At 48.4% G+C, this 21678-nt stretch overlaps 1 protein-coding gene across 2 annotated transcripts in view; it reads left to right on the top strand.

Moving 5' to 3' along the window:
- The first annotated feature begins 288 nt into the window (after positions 1–288).
- The window catches only part of cers5 (ceramide synthase 5), a 32951-nt gene continuing 11561 nt past the window's right edge, over positions 289–21678 (top strand). Inside the window, exons 1-6 of one of the 2 annotated variants that reach the window (XR_011183641.1) lie at positions 289–983; positions 13932–14037; positions 14579–14709; positions 16180–16237; positions 18823–18873; positions 19552–19644. Coding sequence is in view for 1 of the 2 variants with exons in the window: in XM_006629358.3 (XP_006629421.1) it covers positions 811–983; positions 13932–14037; positions 14579–14709; positions 16180–16237; positions 18823–18873; positions 19552–19644 (612 nt within the window). In the remaining variant the exon portion in view is untranslated. The remainder of the gene's footprint in view (positions 984–13931; positions 14038–14578; positions 14710–16179; positions 16238–18822; positions 18874–19551; positions 19645–21678) is intronic. The other variant, XM_006629358.3, reaches the window with a different exon arrangement.

A 21678-nucleotide genomic window follows, 5' to 3' on the forward strand; every position in this document is an offset into this window, starting at 1 on the left:
CTTTAACCTTTTAACCAGTAGTGTAATCATTTACGTATGAAACAGGGATGGTTATGCAGATGGATTGTTTTGCAAATTTGAGGCGACTCGATGCAATCCGGTTCTGCAATGCCTCATTAGCAGTTTTATTTAATTATGAAAGCTCGGATCACGGCACACATGGCGCCAGGCGTGGATACGCTTCTGCGAACATCCACACAACACCAGCTGGTGATCCTCCGACCACCCTTAGAGGGGCGCAGAGAGTCGGGAGTCTAAAGTACATCCTGAGACAACCACGTAAACGGGGTGTTGAACTTCCAAGATGCCAATTACTCTAGCCCAGTCTTCGCAAATTGGGAGGAACCTGAGGAAAACCCGCGCTGATGAGCACATGCAAGCTAGACACAGCACATGTGCCAGCCCGACATCAAACCCAGGACCCAGGCGAGTGGCCCGGCTGCCACCGTGCAAGCCGGTAGGTAGCGGCGCTGTGTGATTCAGCGCTGCGTCCGCCGATGTCACGGGACTGTGGCTAAACCGTCCACCGAGAGGCGCTCACCGCGCCGGTGTTGATCTCGCCGGTGCGCCGTCGCGGTTGGCGGCGGACTCGGCCAGAGACTGGGAGGAGGAGGAGGAGACGAGGAGAGGAGAGGAGGGGTTGGCGGCTTCACACAGCCGTCTGGGGGTGGGGCGTGGAAAAGGCAGAGCTGACTTCCTCAACAGTTCGCGCTTGGGGAGCTTTGCTCATCCGTGCCTACACCGAGAAGGGGCGGCGAATTTTTTTTTCCCTCCCTTCCTTTTCTCTCAGTCGCTCCCTTCTTCCCCAACATGGCTGCTCTCTCAGCCTGGTTCTGGAACGAACGGTTCTGGCTTCCACACAATGTGACCTGGGCAGACCTGGCGGACCCCGAGCCCGGAGTGGAGTACCCCAAAGCCGGACATGTGCTGTCTGCCTTACCGCTGGCCTTGGGGATCTTCGCGGTCAGGCTGTTGTTTGAGAGGTACCTACTAACTTTCTCTCTCCCCCTCCTCCTCCTCTTCTCTCCACTCCCCGTCCGTGTTTTATAATCTCAGCTATAAACACGTAGCCGGGACAGTATAGGAACCCACTGGTACATGTCACTTTATCAAACTGGACTAGCTCGGGAGGACGAATTACGAAATATGGGTTGTTACCAGAGAGCTCTGACATGGTCTGGCAAGCGCAGCACGTCTCGTTTCCCAAAGCGAAGCGCTGCGGTTAAAAACTCTTCAGTTCAACTTTTCTTAAGGGGTACTGCCCTCGACATGTTTAGTTTGTTGTTGTTGTTGCTGGTGCTGCTGTTTATAAGTGAACGCTATCTTCCTTTTAGTTTACCCAATAAACCCGTCTTTCCAAAAACTCGCGGAGGGTGAGCCTCTCCTCATTTGAAGTGGCTGGGGGCTGCTGTTTCTCCGCCGAGATGAAATGAAGTTTCAGGGGGGAGTAAACGCTTTTGCTAAATCTATCTTCACATTTGTCCCGCGGTGCGGCGTTGTGACTGGATGCTGACGTACCTGGGTAACGTAACTCCTATTCACGAAGCGCCTTAACGCCTGCCTGGCCGTCTCCCGCTGCCGGCTCTGCGCCGGTGCCGTGAGTCGAGCGTTACCAGTCCTCAGCTCCCCCGGTTCTTTTATAGCCTAGTCGCTGCCTGTAAGGACGTTTCTAAAAAAACAACAACAAAGCAATAATTTTCTTAATCTTCTTATACCTTTAGCATTAGGTGTTGGTATCGAGAGGCTAAACAATCCCAATGTCAAACCCAGTACCTACCCCGTGACCTGAGTGAATGTGACATCGGGTTTGACCATAATAGTAGTTTTCCTTTTTTTTCAAATAAGGAAAGCTTTTCATTAAGTTAAATGGATACCACATTGCTGGCGAGTAGAGGAAGCAGTACAGCACAGCTACAGTATCTGCGCTCAGACGGTCTTGTGATCTCCGTAATTGATTGTGTGTTGGTTGTGTTTATGTCGTTGGGGGGTGTGTAGGAGGCAGGCCGCAGGTTTTAATACTTAAAATATGGGTGGTCAAATTTGTGTACACAAGGACGATAACTTTCCCTCAGAATTTGAATCCCACGCTGGGCAGCATTCCTCGCCTAGGACCGTGTGTGAATATGGTAACCGGTAATTAATTAACGTTTCGCAGAGTTGTCTGAGTTATGTAAACTGTGGAAACTAGTCTCTGGTGAATTATCCGTCCTTTAAAACTGTCTGTAAGTCTGCAGGAAAGCGTCCCTTGCTGAAGACATTAATGTGTTGTTTTGACTCTTAACTTGTCAGCGCTTTGCTTTTTACTTAAAACCATCAGTGAACTCTTTGAAGAACTCCGCACAAACGTAGCTTTATTTTTTGGAGGTGCACCAAAATGTCACACAGGCAGTAAAAATGTTTGTAGGGGGAGCTGTTTGGAACATGAAATCTTGATTATTTTTAAAACCAGAAAACTCTGCGCCTTTGTTAAAAGGGATACGTTTCTTGAACATGGAAAGTGTGAAATTAATCGAAGAGTTCTGATTAATCCCACTGTAAGGGTTCAGTTGTGTGACTCGGAACTGACCTAGGACCAAGACCAGCAGGAGTGTTGGGGTTCCAAGCTCAGGGTTGGGGACCCCCTGCCATAATACACACGTCCTCGCCTGAGTAAATGCATCGACAAGATTGGTGCCACTCTTTCTCCTTGCAGAGCATGTTTGTAAAGCACGAGGCCGTGGTGATCCAAGCAAGACTGCTACTGCTTGGCGCTGTGACCTGTTACATCTCCTACAGCACCTTTGTCCAAATGGTCATTTGTCACGGTTGCATCTACAATGTGATTTTTATCTCGAAGGATTTCAAAGCTCTATAGATATTGGTGAAGATGCACTGCCAAACACACACACCGCTGCAGTTCAGCCCCCACCTGGAAGATGCACAGCAGCTCCACTGCACAGACCAGGGAGAGGAGAGAACCTGCTTCCTTGGTTGAATTAGAGGAACTTTGGGGATGCCCACAGGTTGAACAAAATCAGAGTGGAATTGATCCAGCACACAAGAGTAACACCCCTCCACTTACAAACATTGCCTTTTGGTGATTACAGACTGGAATTGAATGACTGCTTTTTATTCTTATTAGCAATAATTTAGCTGATGCTCTTGTCTCAAGTGACTGACATTTGTCCCCATTTAAACATCTGGCTATCTTACTGAGTGGAGCATCTTCCTTCAGGGTACAACCCCAGTGCTCCATCTGGGATTTCAGTCCAATACTTCTATTGCCGTAACAACGCATGGTATGGAATTTGGTTTGGTGAGCTCATACATATAAAAGATATACAATACAAATGTTCAACATAAAACCAGTAACAGACAGCATCCACCTGACACATTCACAAACCGTCCTAAACGCACATCAGTAATACAATAACTAGCAGTGAGAGAGAGATTAACACTGAGCCATCCAAAATTTTCAGCCTTGAAAGTGCAGAGTTTATTCAAATCACAGACTCTAGGTGGTGCTGTTCGGGAGCCTGGTAGTCCTGCTCCTGATAGACCTGAGCCGTCTACCAGTGGGGAGGCAAGTGAGCAGAGGCTGGGGAAGGCTGGGAAGGGTCTGGGAGGACCTTAAGGACTTTGTGTTTCAGTCTGGAGAGGTGGGGTGAGTCCTCCAGCTTTGGAGGTGAACTACTCTACTCTCTCTAGCGGCTTCTTGTCCCGGGCAAAAGTGTTGCCAAACCGCACAGGGATGGAGAAGGTCAACATGCTCTCCATGACCCATCTGTAGGAAAGGGTCACTGTTTCCTGTGATGGTTCAAACCTCTTTAACTGTCGCGGAAAGATCAGCCTCTGCTGGTGAGCTTTTCTAGACCAGGAACAGCCTCTGGTGGTCTTTTCAGCTTTTCTGGTGAGATTTGAACCCGCAGCTATCCGGTAACCAGACCTCTGCGCCACACTGCTGCCTTTCGTGAATTCCTTCAGCTCGCTTGCTTCCACCCACCTTGCAGTCAAAATGTATTTTCTCACTATCTGCCTGCAGCACTTTGCACTTCTCTGCGTTAAATTTCACTTGCCAGGTGTCAAAATGGATGGTGTCCCCACTCGTTTTCTTCTTTTTGTATTTTTTTCCCCTCTCGCCCTGTGCTACTCAGTACATTTCAGTTTTTTCCAAACCTATTCTTTGACCACCCTATGAGCGCTCTCCACAGAACTGATGCTCTCTGCTGTGGAGAGCAGTTCAAGTAAATAGTTTTGATAGTGATTTATGTGGGAACGAGGTCACAAAACCTCTCTGCTTTGCCTGGAAATGTACAACGTCTCCGTCTTCTGCCTGCAGCAGTGCAGCTGGAGCAAAATGATGTGTTTGGATGTTTGCAGTCCTAAAGCTTTCTTTTTTTTTCTGATGGGTGCATTCAGGAGTTACAGATGAGCAAGCAGAATCCCTAAAACCCTGGATCGGGTGTGTGGAGACCCCCGGTGATGTCATCCTTCAGATTTTGAAAGGTGTTTAGATTTCAGATTTCCAGCTGTGGGGGAGGAGCAAGAATCCCCCCACATCTTTTTTTTTCTGGGAGACCCTCATGGGTCTTTGGGGTTGCAGTTTCTTACCCATCTCTTTTCTGTGCTGTTCAGAGCTGCTATTGCATCAGTATTGCAGAAGGCTCACTGTTGCAAACACAAAATGTCCCTCTGTTATGGTTCCTGTCCAGCAGGAGAAACAGCCCTCAGCAGCCTTTTGATTCCTGGTTTGTATCTGATTGGCAAGTCGTTTAGCATGCAAATCAGCTTCGCACAAGATCAGGTAAATTGATTGCTTGCAGGCGGAAGATAATCCACTTTCATTTTGTGAGTCAGAGACTTTCCTCTGATGTTCTTGGGGTGATGTCCCTCCCCCATAATGACTTGTCTCCAATCAGCCCGTTACACTGGCGTGTCATTTGTAAGACCTCTCCTGCTAATCTGCGCACAAATGGCTCTAGTAATCTGGCAGGGCATTTTGGGATGAGGAAGTGTTGGCGTGACGACATCACGACGCGCGCGGGACCTGGAGCCGAACGAGGGGCCTCTATCTGAGCCCTGCCAGGTGGCGGCCCCTTTTTTTTTTAACAAAATGGGAGGAAAAGGGGTTTATCCAAAAAATAAGCACCACTCGTTTTTTAAAGTGCTGCTTTTAAGAGTGGAGTAGGTGGAAAGGAGCCTGCTGAGCTCTCTTTGCAAGCTAACCGGTTTGGCCAAGAGCAAGAATGACCTTGTGTAGAAGAGCCAGCTGGAGTCTGGCCCTGGCCAGTAAGGCCTGGCTGGAGTCTGGCCCTGGTAAGGCCTGTAGAGACACTGAAGGCCCTGAGTTCTTCCTGAGCTTCAGATGCAGCTGTGGGGTGAGCTGGAGGAGCAACATATGCTCAGTGCTGTAGAGAGCAGACATGGGTCCTAGTCCTAGAAAAGGTGGAAAGATGAGTTTGACGCTGCAGGAGGTGACTGTATGGCCAACGCAGTCGATGGCCAGGGGTCCTCCCTGCTCCCACCCCAGGGGTGGAAGTTAGGGGAGCCAAGGGCCGCAACGCTGCAGTGACGGATTTATTTTTGCCTTGATGACAAGTAGTTCAGTTATTTTTGGTTCCCTCTTTGAAATGCATGTGGACTAATTACTTCTGGTAAAGCTTCATTGCAGTTTGCAGTGGAAATCTCCACAGATGAAGAGCCTGGGTTTGCACCTATCGTGTGGATGACTAGGCCTTGGGTGTTGCTTGCTTTTGCTGTTTTGCAGCATTCCTTTTCTGTTCCAGTGCCATGGTTTGCAACCTCTCAGCTTTGCAATTTGTCAGTGATGATGCGATCAGAGAAGTCCTTCTCTGGAATGACACAATTCCGAGCTGAGAACTGGAATGGGCTGGGGCACGTTGCTTATCGTCTCTCCCAGGTCTGGAAGTGATCACGCAGTTGTGATCCCTGTGCTGGGGTCTTCCTGTTTTGTTTCTACTGGGGTGGCAGCGGAGCTCCCCAGCAGCCAGCTTGCGCTGTCCGCCATTTGTTGTGCTGAGGCAGAAACCCCGAAATGGCAGGAGAGCGCAAACTCTTCCTGGAGACCAGCACCTGTGGCCCCAGCAGCTGTGGCTGGAGATCATCGGAAGTGCTCCCAGCAGGCTCTCGCGGTGATTAACAACGCATTAGCGAGGGAGTGCTGTCAAAGAGATGTGGGCCAGCAGATCAGCAGAATGGTTGAATCCTTGTGGATTTGCTCCCGTCCCCAGAAAATCTTGACAATATTATTCTTTTTGATCAGGGGGTAGGGGAGCGTATTGTAAAGTCCCTCTCCAGTCTTCAATCCTGCGGGTGTCCTGGTCCTACAGAGCCTTAGGCTTCAGAGGATAATTGATACCTCTTAATTAGGTTAAACACACACCCCTTCCTTAGCTGATAGGCCCGGAGTTACATCAAAAAACCAGGCCAAAGATAGTTCTGTAATTATGGCACCCTCGGATCACCTACATATTTTCAACTCAGAAAGGAAGTGAGTTAAACTTGACTCTTTACAAAGATGCTGTTATTTGTCCCCTTCTCTACAAAAACCTGGAGGAAATGGTAGTTTTGGTTTAAATTGAAATTTAGGTCACCAAAAAGGCCTCATGGCTGCCTGTGTGCACATAGATTTTTATTAGCCAGCGAAAAAGTATTTGACTTGTGTATCTTTCAGGGCTGATGAGTGTGGTGCATCTATAGGACAATGAGTCGCCTAGAAAAAGTGACTCGGGTTCCAAGATATAAAGGTTATTTACATGTGGGGAAGCTCAGAAAAGCTTCCCCACATGTAAATAACCTATCATTCATTCGCGCAAAGGGAGACCTGCGGTCTGAGTAGCAGGGCGCAGACCGAGATTGTTTTCCTCACTGCCACACGGTTCCCATCTGCCTGAGCTCTGGCCCGTGTGCGCCCGGAGCGCGCAGCTCACTCAAAGCCCACCTCTGTACAGGCAGCACAAGGCCCAGACTCCGCGCAGCCTGTTTTCGAGCAGCGGCCCGGGAACGTGTATCATTTCCCTTCACTCACCGGCTCCTTCATTTATTAATCAAGGGGCAGGGAGCCCTTTGTTTCCGCTCATCTCCAGTCTGAGCCGCGTTTAAAAATGGATGATGGAGCGTCCCGACTTGGACGGCTCTGCGGGACAGCGTGGAGGAGGAGGAGAGAGGGGGTCCTGCCTGCCCTCCTGTATCAAGGAGGAGGTCTGAGGAATCGCTGCACCGGATGCAGAACGCGCACAACCTAGCAGCAGGGGAGCAGAGCTGAAAACGGGACAGTTTGTAGTTTGCCGGGGAGGGCTGCTTCTTCTTGAGGGACGATTACGGGGAGTCGGGTGCCGATTCTGTGCTGGGAATCGCAATCTCCTGCGAGGGTCAGAGTGCTGGAGGTGCACGTGGGCTGGAGGCAAGGGGCATGGAAAGCAAGCTGCCCCAAGTCAGGGTATAATAATTTTTTTTTTATATATAGCGCCTTTAGGGGTGGCTTCTCAAAGCGCTTTACAGAATGACAACACCAACAAAAAAAAATACACAACGTATGCGCCATTAGAATACACGATGAGAGGCGATAGTAGATACGGGTCCTGAACACAGTAGGAGCAGAGGGGTAAAGAACAGGACCAGTTAAGGAAAGGCTCTTTGAAGGAAGAAGGTTTGGAGTCTGGATTTGAAGGAGTTTAGAGAAGGTGACTCTCTGATATCCTTGGGGAGAGAGTTCCAGAGCTTGGGGACATAACAGGAGAAGGCCCCGTCACCCATAGAGTGTAGATGGGCTTGGGGGACAGATATGAGACCAGAATTAGAAAAGGGAGGGTAGTAGCTCAGACAGGTAGTGAGGTGCCAAGCCATGCAGAGCCTTGTAGGTGAGCATGAGGGTTTTGAAGTCACCTGGGTAAACGCCAGGGCTCGGGTGTGCTGGGCCGCCCTGGCTGCCGGAGTTGGGGATGGGGAGGAGGAATGACTGGGGAACGTGTCCGATCCAGTGAATGGGATCCTCTGGCTTTTCGGCGAACCGCCCACCTCTGTGACCCCGTTGGGTCTCAAGCTGGTCTGCGGCGACGGCGAGAGATGCGCTGCTTCTTTGGTCGGCGTGCCCTCTCCTGTCGGGCACAGTGGTGCCCTCAGGCTGCGGGACCGGGGACTGCGCCACTGCGGGGTGCCGCAGGAGCCCGGCTGTGTGTTCCCGTCTCTCCTGAGTGCGTGCAGGAGTCCGTGCCAGAGAGCCTCAAATAAAGCAGCTGGTGATTATAAAGTGGGGGGGTTTATAACAAGAATAACTTCCATTGTAGCCTTTCGAGTTTGTGTGCTGTCAGTTTATACAGAGAGGCCTTGGACTTGCAATCAGTTAGTATTAAAGCATTTGTTATACCTAAAATAGGCACATTTAATGCCTCTTATTATATAATGGATTTCTTTTTACACTTGTTTAGCCTAGAGTCATGTTGTATCGAAGCGATCACACACTCCCAAAAAACACTGCAGAAATTTGTCTCTGGGTCCTGCCATGTGTCTCTCATGTGTCCGTATAGAGACCAGCGGCCCTGCAGGACAGGGCTCTCTGCGCCGTATAGAGACCGGCGGCCCTGTATGATGCCCAAGAGCAGTCTTCCATGACTGTTGCAGACGCATCTGTTTCCTTTTGTCCTTTGGTGCTTTACCACATGCAGCTTGCCCTTTTTTAAGAGCTCCTCTGACATTTTGCAGGGCTGTGCAGTTGTTTGAATCAAGCGTGAGTCAAGCTGCTGTCAGAAAGCGTGGGGAGGCACATCAGTGCCCACTGTGCGGGGTTTCCTGTCTGTCTCTGCACAGCTGGGTCATCGCAGGTCTAAGGGCTTATCTGTGTGCGAGTGTGCTGGGTTAGGGGGATGGGGGTATGTGAGTGTCTCTGAAGTGCCTGTCTCTCTGTGAGTGTCTCCGGCCAGCCTGTGGGCTCGTGGTTCGTTTTGCAGTATTGGGGACAGATCAGGTTTAAAAAGAAATGCGTCTGGTGGGCTCTGCGGACGTTATTGATGATGAGCCCGAGGGCATGGGTGAGTTAAAGGAAGCACGGTATCCAGCTGACTTCAATTTATGTTGGAGGCAGTCCTGTGGGCTTTATAAAGAGATCTCGGGAGCTAACGAGGTGAGCTTTGTATAATGTTGCCTTGACTTAATTAATCAAATAGGCCAAGTAATTGATTGATTAAGCCAAGTATGAGTCATGTTTTTGCTTCGCAAGAATAAAAGAGTGAGCAGATCCTTTGGCTGTTCCAGGCTGGACACCGCGATGCTCTGACGGGGGTGACCGAATGACTGCTAAAAAAGAGCCTTTGGATCTTCTGAGACCCATCTTGGGGGCTGCTGAGGGTTCCTGGGTCTGTTTGGACTGTCGTCCAGAGCCTCACCGTGCTGTGAAAACAAAATATAAACAAGTGTTTCATTGCACAGTGAAATATGGCCGTCAGCGCAGTGGCTCCGTTGTGTTACTTTGCAAACGGTTCCCCAAAAGAATCGGTTGTCTCCTGGAAGCTGGCAGTCGTGGCCCTTGCCGTGCCTCCGGTACACCGTCCGCCCTCACCAGGGGACGAGACGCTCTCTGCGGTGAGCCAGCCCTGTGGCCAGTGCTGCAGTCTCTCCTGAGGGGGTGTCGGTCCCGGTTCTCTCGGCACCAGCTGGTCCCTGTCGGGCGATCTGGAGCAGCCCAGGTGTGATTTCCGCTGGCAAGATTGCAGCTCCTCGGCCTCCTTCCAGAGCAGTCAGGGCGCAGTAGTCTCTGCTGTGCTACTGTGCGCTGAACTAGCGGAGTGCAATCTGGATACACAGCTGGCTCTTCTTCCACAAATCGGGGCTTCATCGTGGTTTGGGTCATTACAAGATAAAGGGACTGCATTTGTGTCTGCTCCTTCATTAGACTGTTCACATTACCGGGTGGGTTAAGGGCATGCAGCACAACTCGAGTCAGTTCAAGTAGGGAGCTGCTTCAGCATGCGTAGGCTGCAAAGGGGCAAGTAAAGGTGAGAGGAAAGAAACAACCTTTTCAGATGTGGAGCCTTTTTCGGCTGTTGTTTCTTTTCTCTCTTCAGCATGGAATAAGCCTTTACTTGCTCCTTTACAAATTCAGTTATCTGCTTCCATGAATGTTGAGATCACATTTTACAGCAAAGCTTTTGCTTCCAACTTGGATTAGATCTACCGTCTTGGGAACTTGGGACTCAGTGCTGTGCTTTACGCAAGATGTGCCTGGGTTTTGAACCACTGAACTTTGTGCAGACTTCATCAGCCTGGGCGATACTGGTGTAACGAGATTGATTGGGCAAAATGCAGCTGTTTTTTTTACACCGAAAGATCAATAGTGCAGTTCTGTGATCAGTTTATAAATCTTCGCCAGTCAGAATCACACCTCCAGGGGCTGTTTCCTTATCTCTATATCAAAGGTCAATTGACATTCCATAAACTTGAGAAAGCCCATTGGCACTGCTGAGCAGGGGGGGCTCAGCAGTGATCTTTAAGGGTTTAATGTCTACTGCTGAAATATGGATTTTTCCTAAGTGCTGTGAGTAATAAAAGTGATCTGTCCACTGCCCCAAAATGTGTCCAGTGGTCACCAACCAATGTGTTTGTCCTAAATTTAGCCTACATCACATTTAACTTTTCTTATCTCTTCTATAGTGTCTGCTAATCTTCCATAGTTGTGACATCTTATCTGTTCCTGAAATTTAGGGTCAAATTCCAGCACCTCCTGTCACGTCCTATAGCAGCATTAGAAACTGTTAATCCAAGCACTGCTGAAACTGCCACCCTGGTTACTCGCAGTGTTCCGATTCTCCTCCGTCCTCTTGAATAGCTTGTCCGCTGTGAAATGACAGGAGTGACACGGCCTCATAGCCTGGCCTTGCGAGATCTCCGCAGATAAACTGTAGCATGAGTGACCTCCTGTTGCTGCTGAAAGTGGTGTTGGTGGGGACCAGTAGGTGGTGCTCTTCCCTCTGAAGCACAGTTGCCACTCCATTAACGCAGTGTGCTGAGACACTGTGATTTTAGAAGGCCCCGTATACCTGGTCGCACAGATCACACATGTTGTAAGAGTAGGGTTATCCCAGAAGCCCTGACAATATCCTCTCTGGCCTTTCGCAGTCTGCAGTTATTTTTCACTCCTCCCCCCGATCTGCCTGTTGTGGGACTGTGGCACAGAATAGCTGGGACTGTGGTGGGTCCCTCCTGTGTGCAAAGAGGATCTGGGATGGAAAGCTGTATGCAGATGCTAGGAGTTAGTATTATACATGTACTGAGAGGTCCCACTGCCCGTTCTGTGCTGCTTCACTCTTCCTTGCAGAAATGTCTCATTGTGTATACGAAGCCCCTCATTGTGTATACGAGGCCGGTTGTTTTGCCGTGAGCCCCGTCCAGGCGGTTAGTTCAGGCGCTTCTCCTCCCATGAATGAAGAGCGTCTCTTGGGGTAGGATGACATCCCCGATGACAACTGTACTCGTGAGTTAAAATGGAAAGAGACTAGGTAAGAAGATACAGGAGGACCTGCGACCTAGCCTGGCCGTCGTCTCCACAGTGCGGTTGAGCGTGATGTCATGATGGGCGTTCTTCCAGGAGCACCAGCGTTTCGTTTCTCGCTCGGCCGCATTCTTTTGGTGTTTCTGCCCGGCGGGTTGGTCGCCGGCGTGTTCTGGGAGCCTGCGAGGTCACGGGGTTTGTGAGAGCTCTTCGTGGACTCTGTCTCGTGACGTCTGCTTCTAATATAAGATTAAGCTGGCTGCCCTCTGGCAAGGAGAGGGAGTGCGTACAGAGATATGAGACGTCTGGGGCTCTCCTGGGGCAAAAGAGAGCGGAAAGGGGTTAAGTGGCTGTGAGGGAGGAGCAGATGACCACATGTCCCATTTGGAGTTTAGGGGAATGTGGTCGCTCTAACCTAATTATCCATGGAAAAGGGTCATGTGGTCTTGTGAGTAAAGCACCCAGCTTGTGACGAGAGCCTACACTGAACCCCAGGGCTATTTCTGCCTTGTAGGGCTCAGCCTGCACTCTGGATGCAGGCCTTTTCAGATTGAGCCACTCCCTCCTCCAGCACCACAGGTTTAAGGATCTCTGAGTCCCGTACTTGTACATTATCGTATCGGAGGGGCGTGATTTGCAGAACCTGGTCATGTTTAAAACGGCGGTCTTGGCAGGGAGATACATGTGCAGTACAAGATCTATGCACAAAGGCAAAGAACGGTAAAGGCAACATTACAGTAGCTGTCTCGTGTAGACTGACACTGGATTGCCCTTGGGTTGCCACAGGATTTCCTGTGGATGCTGCTGCTTGCTACCATGAGATGATCAGATAAGATCACTTTATTGGCCATATACAATTTCTTGTATTAGGAATTTGTCTTTTCACATACCCCAGCTTGCTCTCCATGAGACACACGGACAGGGAGAGAAGCCTGAGGGTTAGCCATTTATATAACGCCCCGTAGCGGTTTTGGGGTTAAGGGCCTTGCTCAGGGGCCCAGCGGAGTAGGATTACTCTGCTGGCCGCGGGATTTGAACCGGCAACCTTCTAGCCACAGGCGCAGATCCTTAGCCACAGAGCCACTATCCCACCCCTGTGGAAGATGTGGAAGTGTTTTGGGACTACCAGATGGGAATAATGAATAATTTATGGGGGGTGAGAGAAGGAGGGCATTGTGCTCCTTTTAATATGGCAGGGTCTGGCGCTGCTCTCCTTTTATAGCATGGCTTTGTGAAGAGCTTACAACATGCAGGCACCTCCAGGAATGGAGGCTTGTTTACTGCCAGGACTCCAGTCCACGCACCCCTGCCCTGCGACACGCCGCTGGCCAGTTCAGGGGTCCCAGTCCGGGCTGGGTTCCCAGGGGCTGGGACGCCCACTTCCTCTCCCCTGTGGCCGCATCACCGCCTGCTGCCGTTGATCGGACTTGGCTGCAGCCGGGGCTAAACATGCAACACGTGGCTTGCAGCAGCTTCAGGGAACAGAGCGAAAAGGGCTTGATTTATTTGTTTATTGTTTGAAAAAGGGCGAAGCCCAATCTTGGCTCCTCTCCCAGTCCATGCGCCGAAGACGCTGCTCGACTAAACCGCAGGCTGAACGTTGCCCGTTACCTCGGGGCTGTGGGGGGGGGTGAATCATTGACTGAGAGAGCACGGGCTGTCTTGTTCTGTGGGGAAGGTTGCTCCATAACGGACATCCTCGACTGGGCGATCGTTCTCACAGCTTGTGAAGTGCTGCTGCAGGAGATGAGATGCTGAGCAGGCTTCGAGTGTAGGGGCTGAGAAATATAGCCGCAAGCCCAGTTCTCCGGGCCCCAGCAGCCCTGCCCAACAATCTCCCAAGCAGTTCTGCGCCAGATGCTTGAGGAATAGGTGTAAAATGACTTGGCTCCCTCCACTGTCTTTTTTTTCCTACCCTCTGTACTAATTAATTAACCCTGTGACGTGCTTTCCAAAACTGGACCTCGGGGCTGAGTGCCAGACTTCACATGCATTCTTGAACACATCCTTGCTTTATGGAGTCGTGTCTGCAAAAGCAATCCAGTGACGAGCTGTTACTGCTGTTCTTAGCTTTTATTTTTTTTTCTAAGCCCTTTTTTATAATGGGTGACATAGTCTGCATTAAGGCATAAGTATTTTATTTGTAGTTAAAATTTTTAGTTTGTGAAATGCTGTGCTGGAACTTGTATAATTCAGGAAGTATGTTAAAGGAGTGTAACTGGTGAGGTGGGGCGCCAGCGGCCGAGCGGCTCACAGGCGAGAGGCAGGATGGGTGCCAGCAAGAGGCAGGTGGGGTGCCAGCAGCAGAGGGGCTCACAGGTGAGAGGCAGGTGGGGTGCCAGCGAGAGGCGGGTGGGGCGCCGGCGGCAGACCCACCTGGTACTGGAGAAGAGAGAACAGGGGTGACATCGAATAGGTAGCCCCCTGTAAAGCCCCTGTCTCCCCACAGGTTTGTGGCCCGCCCGTGCGCCTACCTCCTGAGGATACAGGCAGAGATCACCAGGAGAGCTCAGCCCAACGCCATTCTAGAAAAAGTGTTTACATCTATAACAAAGGTAGGAGAGAAGCCACATTACCTGATTGTGTCTTGTTGTTCCTCTTCCCTTCGCTCCCTTTCTCTGGTTTCCTGTTCCTTGCTTTGTGTCTAACTGGCGTTTTCACTCATGCTTTGAATCTGTCCTGGAGCTCTCTTGTGTGGCGTGTTCTGTTAATTCACTGGGCCGGGTGATCAGTTCACTTTGAATTTCACAGCTGCAAGCAGTGAGCTGTATATCCCAGCAGCTTTATATTAATGAGCACGGCTGCTCACCAGCCTGCCTGAGATTAATTTGAAATCGGGAGAAAACCAGAGTTTTCCAGATCTGTGTCACCTGGCTACTTAATGTGAATGAGTAACTATAGATTAATGGCTGCATTTTCCATTTTAGTATTTCCTATTAATTCGCCAGGACTTATTAAAGTGTATTCGTTTAGCACCGTCTTTGCAGCCTCAGTTTCTCTCCTTTTTTCTGGGTTTGCTGCTTTATATCTCAAAGCTGTCTGTTATTTGACCCCCCTCCCTCTCCCCCCGGCACCACCCTTCCTTTCCGTCTGCAGTATCCTGACGCCCGGAGGCTGGATGGCCTCTCCAAACAGCTGGACTGGGATGTGCGAAGGATCCAGCGCTGGTTTCGGCACCGGCGCAACCAGGACAAGCCCAGCACCCTCACCAAATTCTGCGAGAGCATGTAGGTCCCTTGCAGACTTCAAAACCCCCTGCACTATTTGCCCTCTTTAGCAGAAGTTTTAACGTGTCTGGTCAGCCTTGCATTTAACCCCAGGGCAGGTTGTGGGAACCGTTCGCTGAAAATGTGGATTTGAGGCAGCTGGGTCCTATCTGAGGTGCTGGAATTGGGGGTGTGGCTATAGAAATGCCTGACAGGTGACGTGATGCTTCCTCTTGCACAGTTTGGCCAGCGTGCAAACTGCACAGGCAATCACAAAGTCCTCCTTCCAGTCTGTTCCAGCGCAGGTCTGGCAGGTCCAGCTACCTTCCTATGTCTAAAAGTATACTGTATAAACATAATGAGCCGGTTGTGCCCAAATCCTGCAGCCGAGTGGACTGGCAGGTGAAAGCCTAAATTGCTTTTGTGCAGTGCGACAAAGGACAAGCAGGTGTTGGGTTAATAAGTGGTGTGTCAGTTTGGGTTTTGGGAGCCTGCCTGGTTTGAAAGTTTGTGCCTTGAGTAGGCTCTGAACCAGGCCCGCGCTTACGGAGGAGATGAGCTTTAAACTGCAGGCCTGGTCTGACGTGCTGGCAATGTGGTCTCACGCTTCTGATGGGCTAAACGAGGCCACAGCCTTTCTGAGTGCTTTTGAGTTTGTGCCGCGCCAGTTCTACACCAGTTCTCTTGTGTTTGTTAAACCGCAGTCGGCCTGGAAATTCCCAGATTGTGAGCAGTTTTCAAAGGGCCCTGTATGTCATTTCAATATTCAAATGACAGGGAAATGGGGGTGTGGGAATGCACTGCAGGAGGCACGTCATGTGCAGAGGGAGGTAATTTTTATTTCAGTGTGGCGGTCCACTTCAAAGCATCCTCGCACCTCATTCAAGGGGATTTTTAGCCGATAGAGTTTTCTCAAAGTGTGGTTTCTCATACTTCTGTCTTTTTTCTCGCTTCCTGCTTTGTTTTGATCTCTCGTCAATGCATTTGTGTCTAGTTGCTCTCAAAAAAAAAAGTTTCTAAAATTAGAAGTCTTTATCCTCTCATGCTGCTACAAATGTATTTATTTGCATTTCTCAGGATTTGTGACTTAGATTGGAATGTATCACAAAAGTTCTGAAAAGTTAAGGTTGATTGTAAAGGATGTGTGGGGGGGAAGATAATTACTGTTACACCACGAGATGGGCTCTCTGAGCACTGCGTCACACGTTTATGCTTCCCTGCCTGTTGGCTTTGGAAATTGTTCCTCCTGGATTATTCAGCTTGAAGTGTTGCATAACATGACATGACTGTCAGAGTGGAAACAGAATACATTGAACAGAAGAGTACATTTAATTAGAGGAAAACGAAAGCAATATGAACGAGACCTTATGTGATCACCCTGAAACTAGAAATCCAGATCATTCGCATACTAGCTCTTTGTCCTGCTGTGCTTGTGCCTTTTGGTTAATGGTGCCTCAGCTCTAACTACATCCCCCTTCTCTTTGCTTGTAGGTGGAGGTTTACATTTTACTTGTACATATTTACCTACGGGATTCGATTCCTTTGGCAGGTGAGTGAGTCCTGCATTCTGAATGGCAGCAGGAGTGAGCTTGTTTGCTGTTGTATTCAACCAGACCTACATTATTTGCAAATACACTAGGTGTACCGCCAAAGTTTAGCACCTGTCAAGATGGGGGGGAGAAAATGAGAAATGAAATAAAATTTGGTCTGTTTCTGTTGGCTGCTGCTTTAGCAGGTGTTCCCTCTGTGGTTGACAAAGTAAAGCAGATGGGCGCAGGGCAAAGCAGAGTATTTGGTTGCAGTTGTACTATTAGCTTTCAAGTCTTTCACTCACATCTCAGGTTGTGTTGATATTTAGTAAAGCTGGTTCCCAGTTTACTGATCTGCCATCTGTGAAAGCAGAAGCCAAGCTTTGTCAGAGTTGCTTATTAGGATATCGTAATGTTATTGGGAAAAGCACATCATGCAAGCAAGCGAAGAGAGCCAAACAAGCCAGCTTATTTCTTAACAGAACTAAGCTCAGTGAAGGGATCTGAGGTGGACCTGAAGGGCCACAGTTCAGGAAGTCTTTGAGGTCACCCTAAATCTTCTTTTTCTGAGGCTGGTGTCACTTTTAATGTCCTAATTCATCTATTAACCAGGGAGGGAACTCCAGTCCTTGGGGCCTTAGCTCATTGTCAGGATGACCTGTAAATTGAGTGTTTGAGTGACCCCCCCAGCCCCCCAGAGGTAATGTCCACCTGGAATGTATGTGCATCAACACTGATGTGATATGAACGTCTTGAATTATCTTGGAAAGCATAGGTGGTACAGGCATGGTTGAAGTTCAACCATCACGTTTGAAACATCAGATTTATTATGTCTTAGTACATGTATTTAAAATAAATATCCTAAATAACAGTCATTTTTCAAAGTACATGTAGGTACCCAATTAGCCTTATCTAATTTATCTACTACTTAAAAATCTGAGACTGATAGACCAAATACAAAAACCTGTGATCTTGTTTAAAAAAAAAAAAAACTTTTATAAAGCCAGATCCTGACATGGTTTTCTTAGCCTTCCAAAACATGAATTAAAGGTAGGGAGGAATAATGAGTTATAAAATATTATATGAACAAGTTCCATTGTTATTGCTGAGCCACAGGCAATGCTAGAGAGACATTTTGTATTGGTTAGACTTTTTTTTTACAGCCTTTCTAGACTTCTGGAGTCAAAGTGATAAGAAAGTGATACGTCTGTTTGATCTTCACTTGATTGACAGACAGAGGATGCAGAGCAAATAGAACTTGGCATTTACTCCCAACACCTATAAACCCTCCCCTGAATCTCTAAATGGTCAGATTTCACTGACAACTAGTTTTACCTTTCAGAGAAGCAAAACATTAAACACTACCGGTCTGAAGTTAGTGTGAAGACCCCTGTTTCTCTCATCTTTGCGTTTTGTTTTCTGGGTGTGTTCATTGGATTGGAATACTGTGGATATTTATAATAATAATTGCTTACACTTATATAGTGCTTTTCTGGACACTCCACTCAAAGCACTTTACAGGTGATGGGGACTCCCCTCCACCACCACCAGTGTGCAGCCCCACCTGGATGATGCGACGGCAGCCATAGTGCTCCAGTACACTCACCACACACCAGCTATCAGTGGGGAGGAGAGCAGAGTAATGAAGCCAGTTCATTGATGAGCCACAGGCAATGCTAGAGTATTTCTTTGCTTCTTCACAGTAAGGAGTGATGGGTTTCTTATTTTGCCGGGTTTTTTCTTTTGGGATTGTATTTTTCTGTAAAAAAAGTCAAATTGGCAGTATGTGGACTTTTTATCATCAGGAAAATAGTCTTGGAAAAGATGAATGTGTTGCTGAATTGGGATGTGAAATACACCGTCTTAAAAGAGAGGTTGTCTAGTTTCTTGCAATATATAGGTTGAGTGGTAGGGCTGTAGTTTTGATTGCTGTCTTTTTATTGCATTATTGTGGTCTGTCCTGTGTTATCAGTATGTTAACTTTTAAAAAAAAATTGTCACTTGTGTACACAACTTTAATGGTTGGATTTAGAGGATATTGGAGCTCTTTTGCATGAGCAGTACTTCTTGAAATGATTAAAACGTGGTTTATCACGTTGCAAGTTTACCTGGAGGGTATTGTAACCGTGCTGAAACCCTGACAGACGCGGGTGTCTGCATCTTCCAGAAAGGGGTTTCATTTAAAACCGACAATCTAATGCACTAGTCTGGTCCTGGGGTCTGGTGGGTCTGCAGGTTTTCGGTTTAACTGGACTCCTAACCTGAACTGGCTGTGACACTGTGGACGCCTGAGGAAGAGGAAGATTGTTCAGCTGGACAAATGATTTTGTTTAATGAGAGGCTCAGGTTCATTAAATACAAGATGATGCCATGGATCTCTATAGCCTGAGTAGTTCTCATCAGTATTAAGACACTGCAACAGGGGGCCATCATTTTAGGTTACATTTTATGCATGATTTTGTTTCACAAACAAAAAATGGTTGTCTTAAGCTGCATATTCTACTGAATGAGGGAGAAGGAGTATTGTAGGAGTAGATGATGTCACGTGGAATGAAGGCTCCTGTAGGAGCTAAAAAGGGCTAAATGTATTTTTTTTCCCTTGCAGTCTCCCTGGCTGTGGGACACGAGGCAATGTTGGTACAATTACCCCTATCAGGTAAATCTGTGTGGTGTATACTTCTGTATATTTACAGCAGAATTCATCCGTCCATCCACTTTTAAAGCACTACTTCCAGTTTAGGGTCACCAAGAAAGCTGGAGCCTAATCTGGCATGCAAGTGTCTCAAGGGGGGCTACACCATGGAGGGGACACCAGTCCATCACAGGGCCCACACAGACACAAGCACACACTCTCTGTAGTCAATCGTTCAAGGGGTCAAATCTAGCCATTTCAATGTGAGTGGCTTGTTCCATACGCCCACAACCTTTTGGCTAAAGCGTCTCTTGTTCTCGCTTTTAAATGCGCTACGATGTATTGTCCTCTGGGCCATGTTCTCAATTTATGGTCGTATCGGTGAACCAAAAATGTAAACATTAAATCCCCACTCTGAAGTTTTAGAGTTTGTTACCAGCAATGCAACTGTTAATTCTAAAAAGAAAAGAGCTGAATGTTCGGAACAGAACCAGGGTGTGTGAGTGTCGTTCCTGCACACGAGTAGACTTGGGGGTGGTGAGCTTGCTTTTGTTGTGGGGGTCCTCAATGGACAGTCTCCGACGAACACGCTTAGAAACGCCCCAGGTCTTCCACGTCCTCACCGATCCTTCAGGCAGTGGAGAGGGGGAAAGCAGTGCGAATCTAAACCCACCATTCCTGTCCCTCTCCCTCTGGCCACAGGCACTTTCTCCAGGACTGTACTATTACTACGTGACAGAGCTGGCCTTCTACTGGTCCCTCATGTTCTCTCAGTTCACAGACATCAAGAGGAAGGTAGGTCTCCGGCCGCCTCTGTTCCCATCTTCCTCGGTGGCTGGCGAGGTTGCCAGGCTGGGGAGAGGTGGTCCCGTGGGCATGCGTGGCCCCAGGGGGCGACTCTTGGGGCTTTGCTACACGAGCTGACGCCCCCCTCCACACCACTTAGCTACTCCTTAATTACCGCTTGCAGCGAAGATCGCAATTAAAAGCAGCAGACAGAGTTCGTTTGAGTGCAATTGTGCACCTTTTGATGAATCCCCCCGTGTTCATTAATCTGCCATTAGCTAAATAGAAGCTCATGCTTTGGTACTGATGCACATGGGTGTTTGCAAACCTCTGATTGCCAATTGCTCGTTAAAACCCTTTGATTTCCGAGTACTGTGTCCAGGGAGTTTGCTGACAGTGGGCACGGATATAAAGGTTCAGTAAAGGATGACTCTCTTAAAAACGTTTCCCTTTCGCCTTTGAAGAATCCACTGTCCACGAGCTGCCGAAATCTAAAGCAGAGGCCATTTCCTGACACCAGCAGCATAAGTAAATGACAGCTTTGGAGGACTGAATTACTTCCTACTCGCATATTGAAGCCATTAGGCCTGGGTTCAGTGCAAACCTTTGAATCCGCAGTGCTTGTAGTATTAGCCTCTGGAGAAAGCCTTGCGTTCAGTCTGAAATTAGAACCTTCTTCCTCTTCAGTAAAGCTGGTCCCAGTAGCAGCAGTAATGACGCTGCAGGTGAAGAGCCAGCAATGGTTGGCCATTTGCATTTTCTTTTGCAGCCAAATGTGTTTGTTTGGGGATTGGGTGAAGCAGTAACATTTTAATGATGCTATTAACAGCAAAGAGCAAAATCGGGCCCCCCTGAGAGAGCATTGTCTGTTTTGAGAAGTGGGTTGAGATTTAATCTCTCGTATTTCAGAGCTCTAATTGAGAAACTGAAGAGCCAGTCTCAACAGCACGACTTTAGACTGCAAGAGGGAACTGAAGCACTTTGCGAAAACCTATGGGCAATGGTGGAGAACTTGCAAACTCCACACGGAATGTACCTCGGCCCAAAATCGGTCCCAAGACCCAAAAGCAATGCCTCCGTACTGCCCTTACAGCAGGCGGTTTTTTTTGTCAACATACAAATTCAGTATAGATAATCACTTTCCTGACACTGACATGGCCTTAGAAAACAATTCTGATGTGTTGTTAGGTAGGGTTTTGTAGTCTTCTTATGGCATTTAATGTTCAATAGATACACAGGGCTTTAATAAACCAGACTAGACTGTGATAATATATCACAGTGTCCTGTAGTTTATGGTATTATTAGTGTTGAGAAGTATAAAGTTCTACAAGCTTGATTAACTTGTGGAAAAAAGGGGTTAGCGCTGCAAAACTTGTGCTGTTTGGTTACAGGGATTTGAAACAGTGTTATTACCCTGCTTTAAAGTGGTTGATCATACCCCCCCCCCCCCCCCCCCCCAGGCTCCTGACAAACTGGCAAATTTCGAGATTCAGTGCTGGAATCTGTTAAAAGGCTCCTCCACTCTGGGGCTGATGAAACCTGGTGACCTCTGACCTCTGATGGCCCGAGTTCTGAGTGCAGTCAAGTAGTGCGGCGCGGAGGAATATACCTTGAGGGGCAGGGGGAGGTGCAAAGGACTTCAGCGTTCTTCCTCTGAGCCTCCCAGACGTCTTAAAAGCAAATTTCTCTTTTCTGGGGTGAGGCTGTTTTGAAAGATTTGGATTTGTTAACTTGTGCAGCTCAGGAATGAAGTATGAATGCGTTCTGACTCCTCTGGCTGCAGAAGAGATGAGGACTTTCGGTTCTTGATGTGCATTTGGTTCGGTGTCTGAAAGCTCCTCCAAGATATAAAATTCCATTGAGGCCAGGCCTTTGAAATGGACAATTTATCCAGTCAAACATTGCCAGCATGCCTTTGGGAGGAAACAACGCACCTGGAGAAAAGCCACGCAAATAATTGGGAACATGCAAACTCCATACAGACAGGCGCTCCAGGTCGAACCCAAATTCCTGCATTCTGTAAGGCAGTTGTCCTAATGCCAC

The sequence above is a fragment of the Lepisosteus oculatus genome, chromosome 1, assembly GCF_040954835.1.
Source record: "Lepisosteus oculatus isolate fLepOcu1 chromosome 1, fLepOcu1.hap2, whole genome shotgun sequence".
NCBI lineage: Eukaryota > Metazoa > Chordata > Actinopteri > Semionotiformes > Lepisosteidae > Lepisosteus > Lepisosteus oculatus.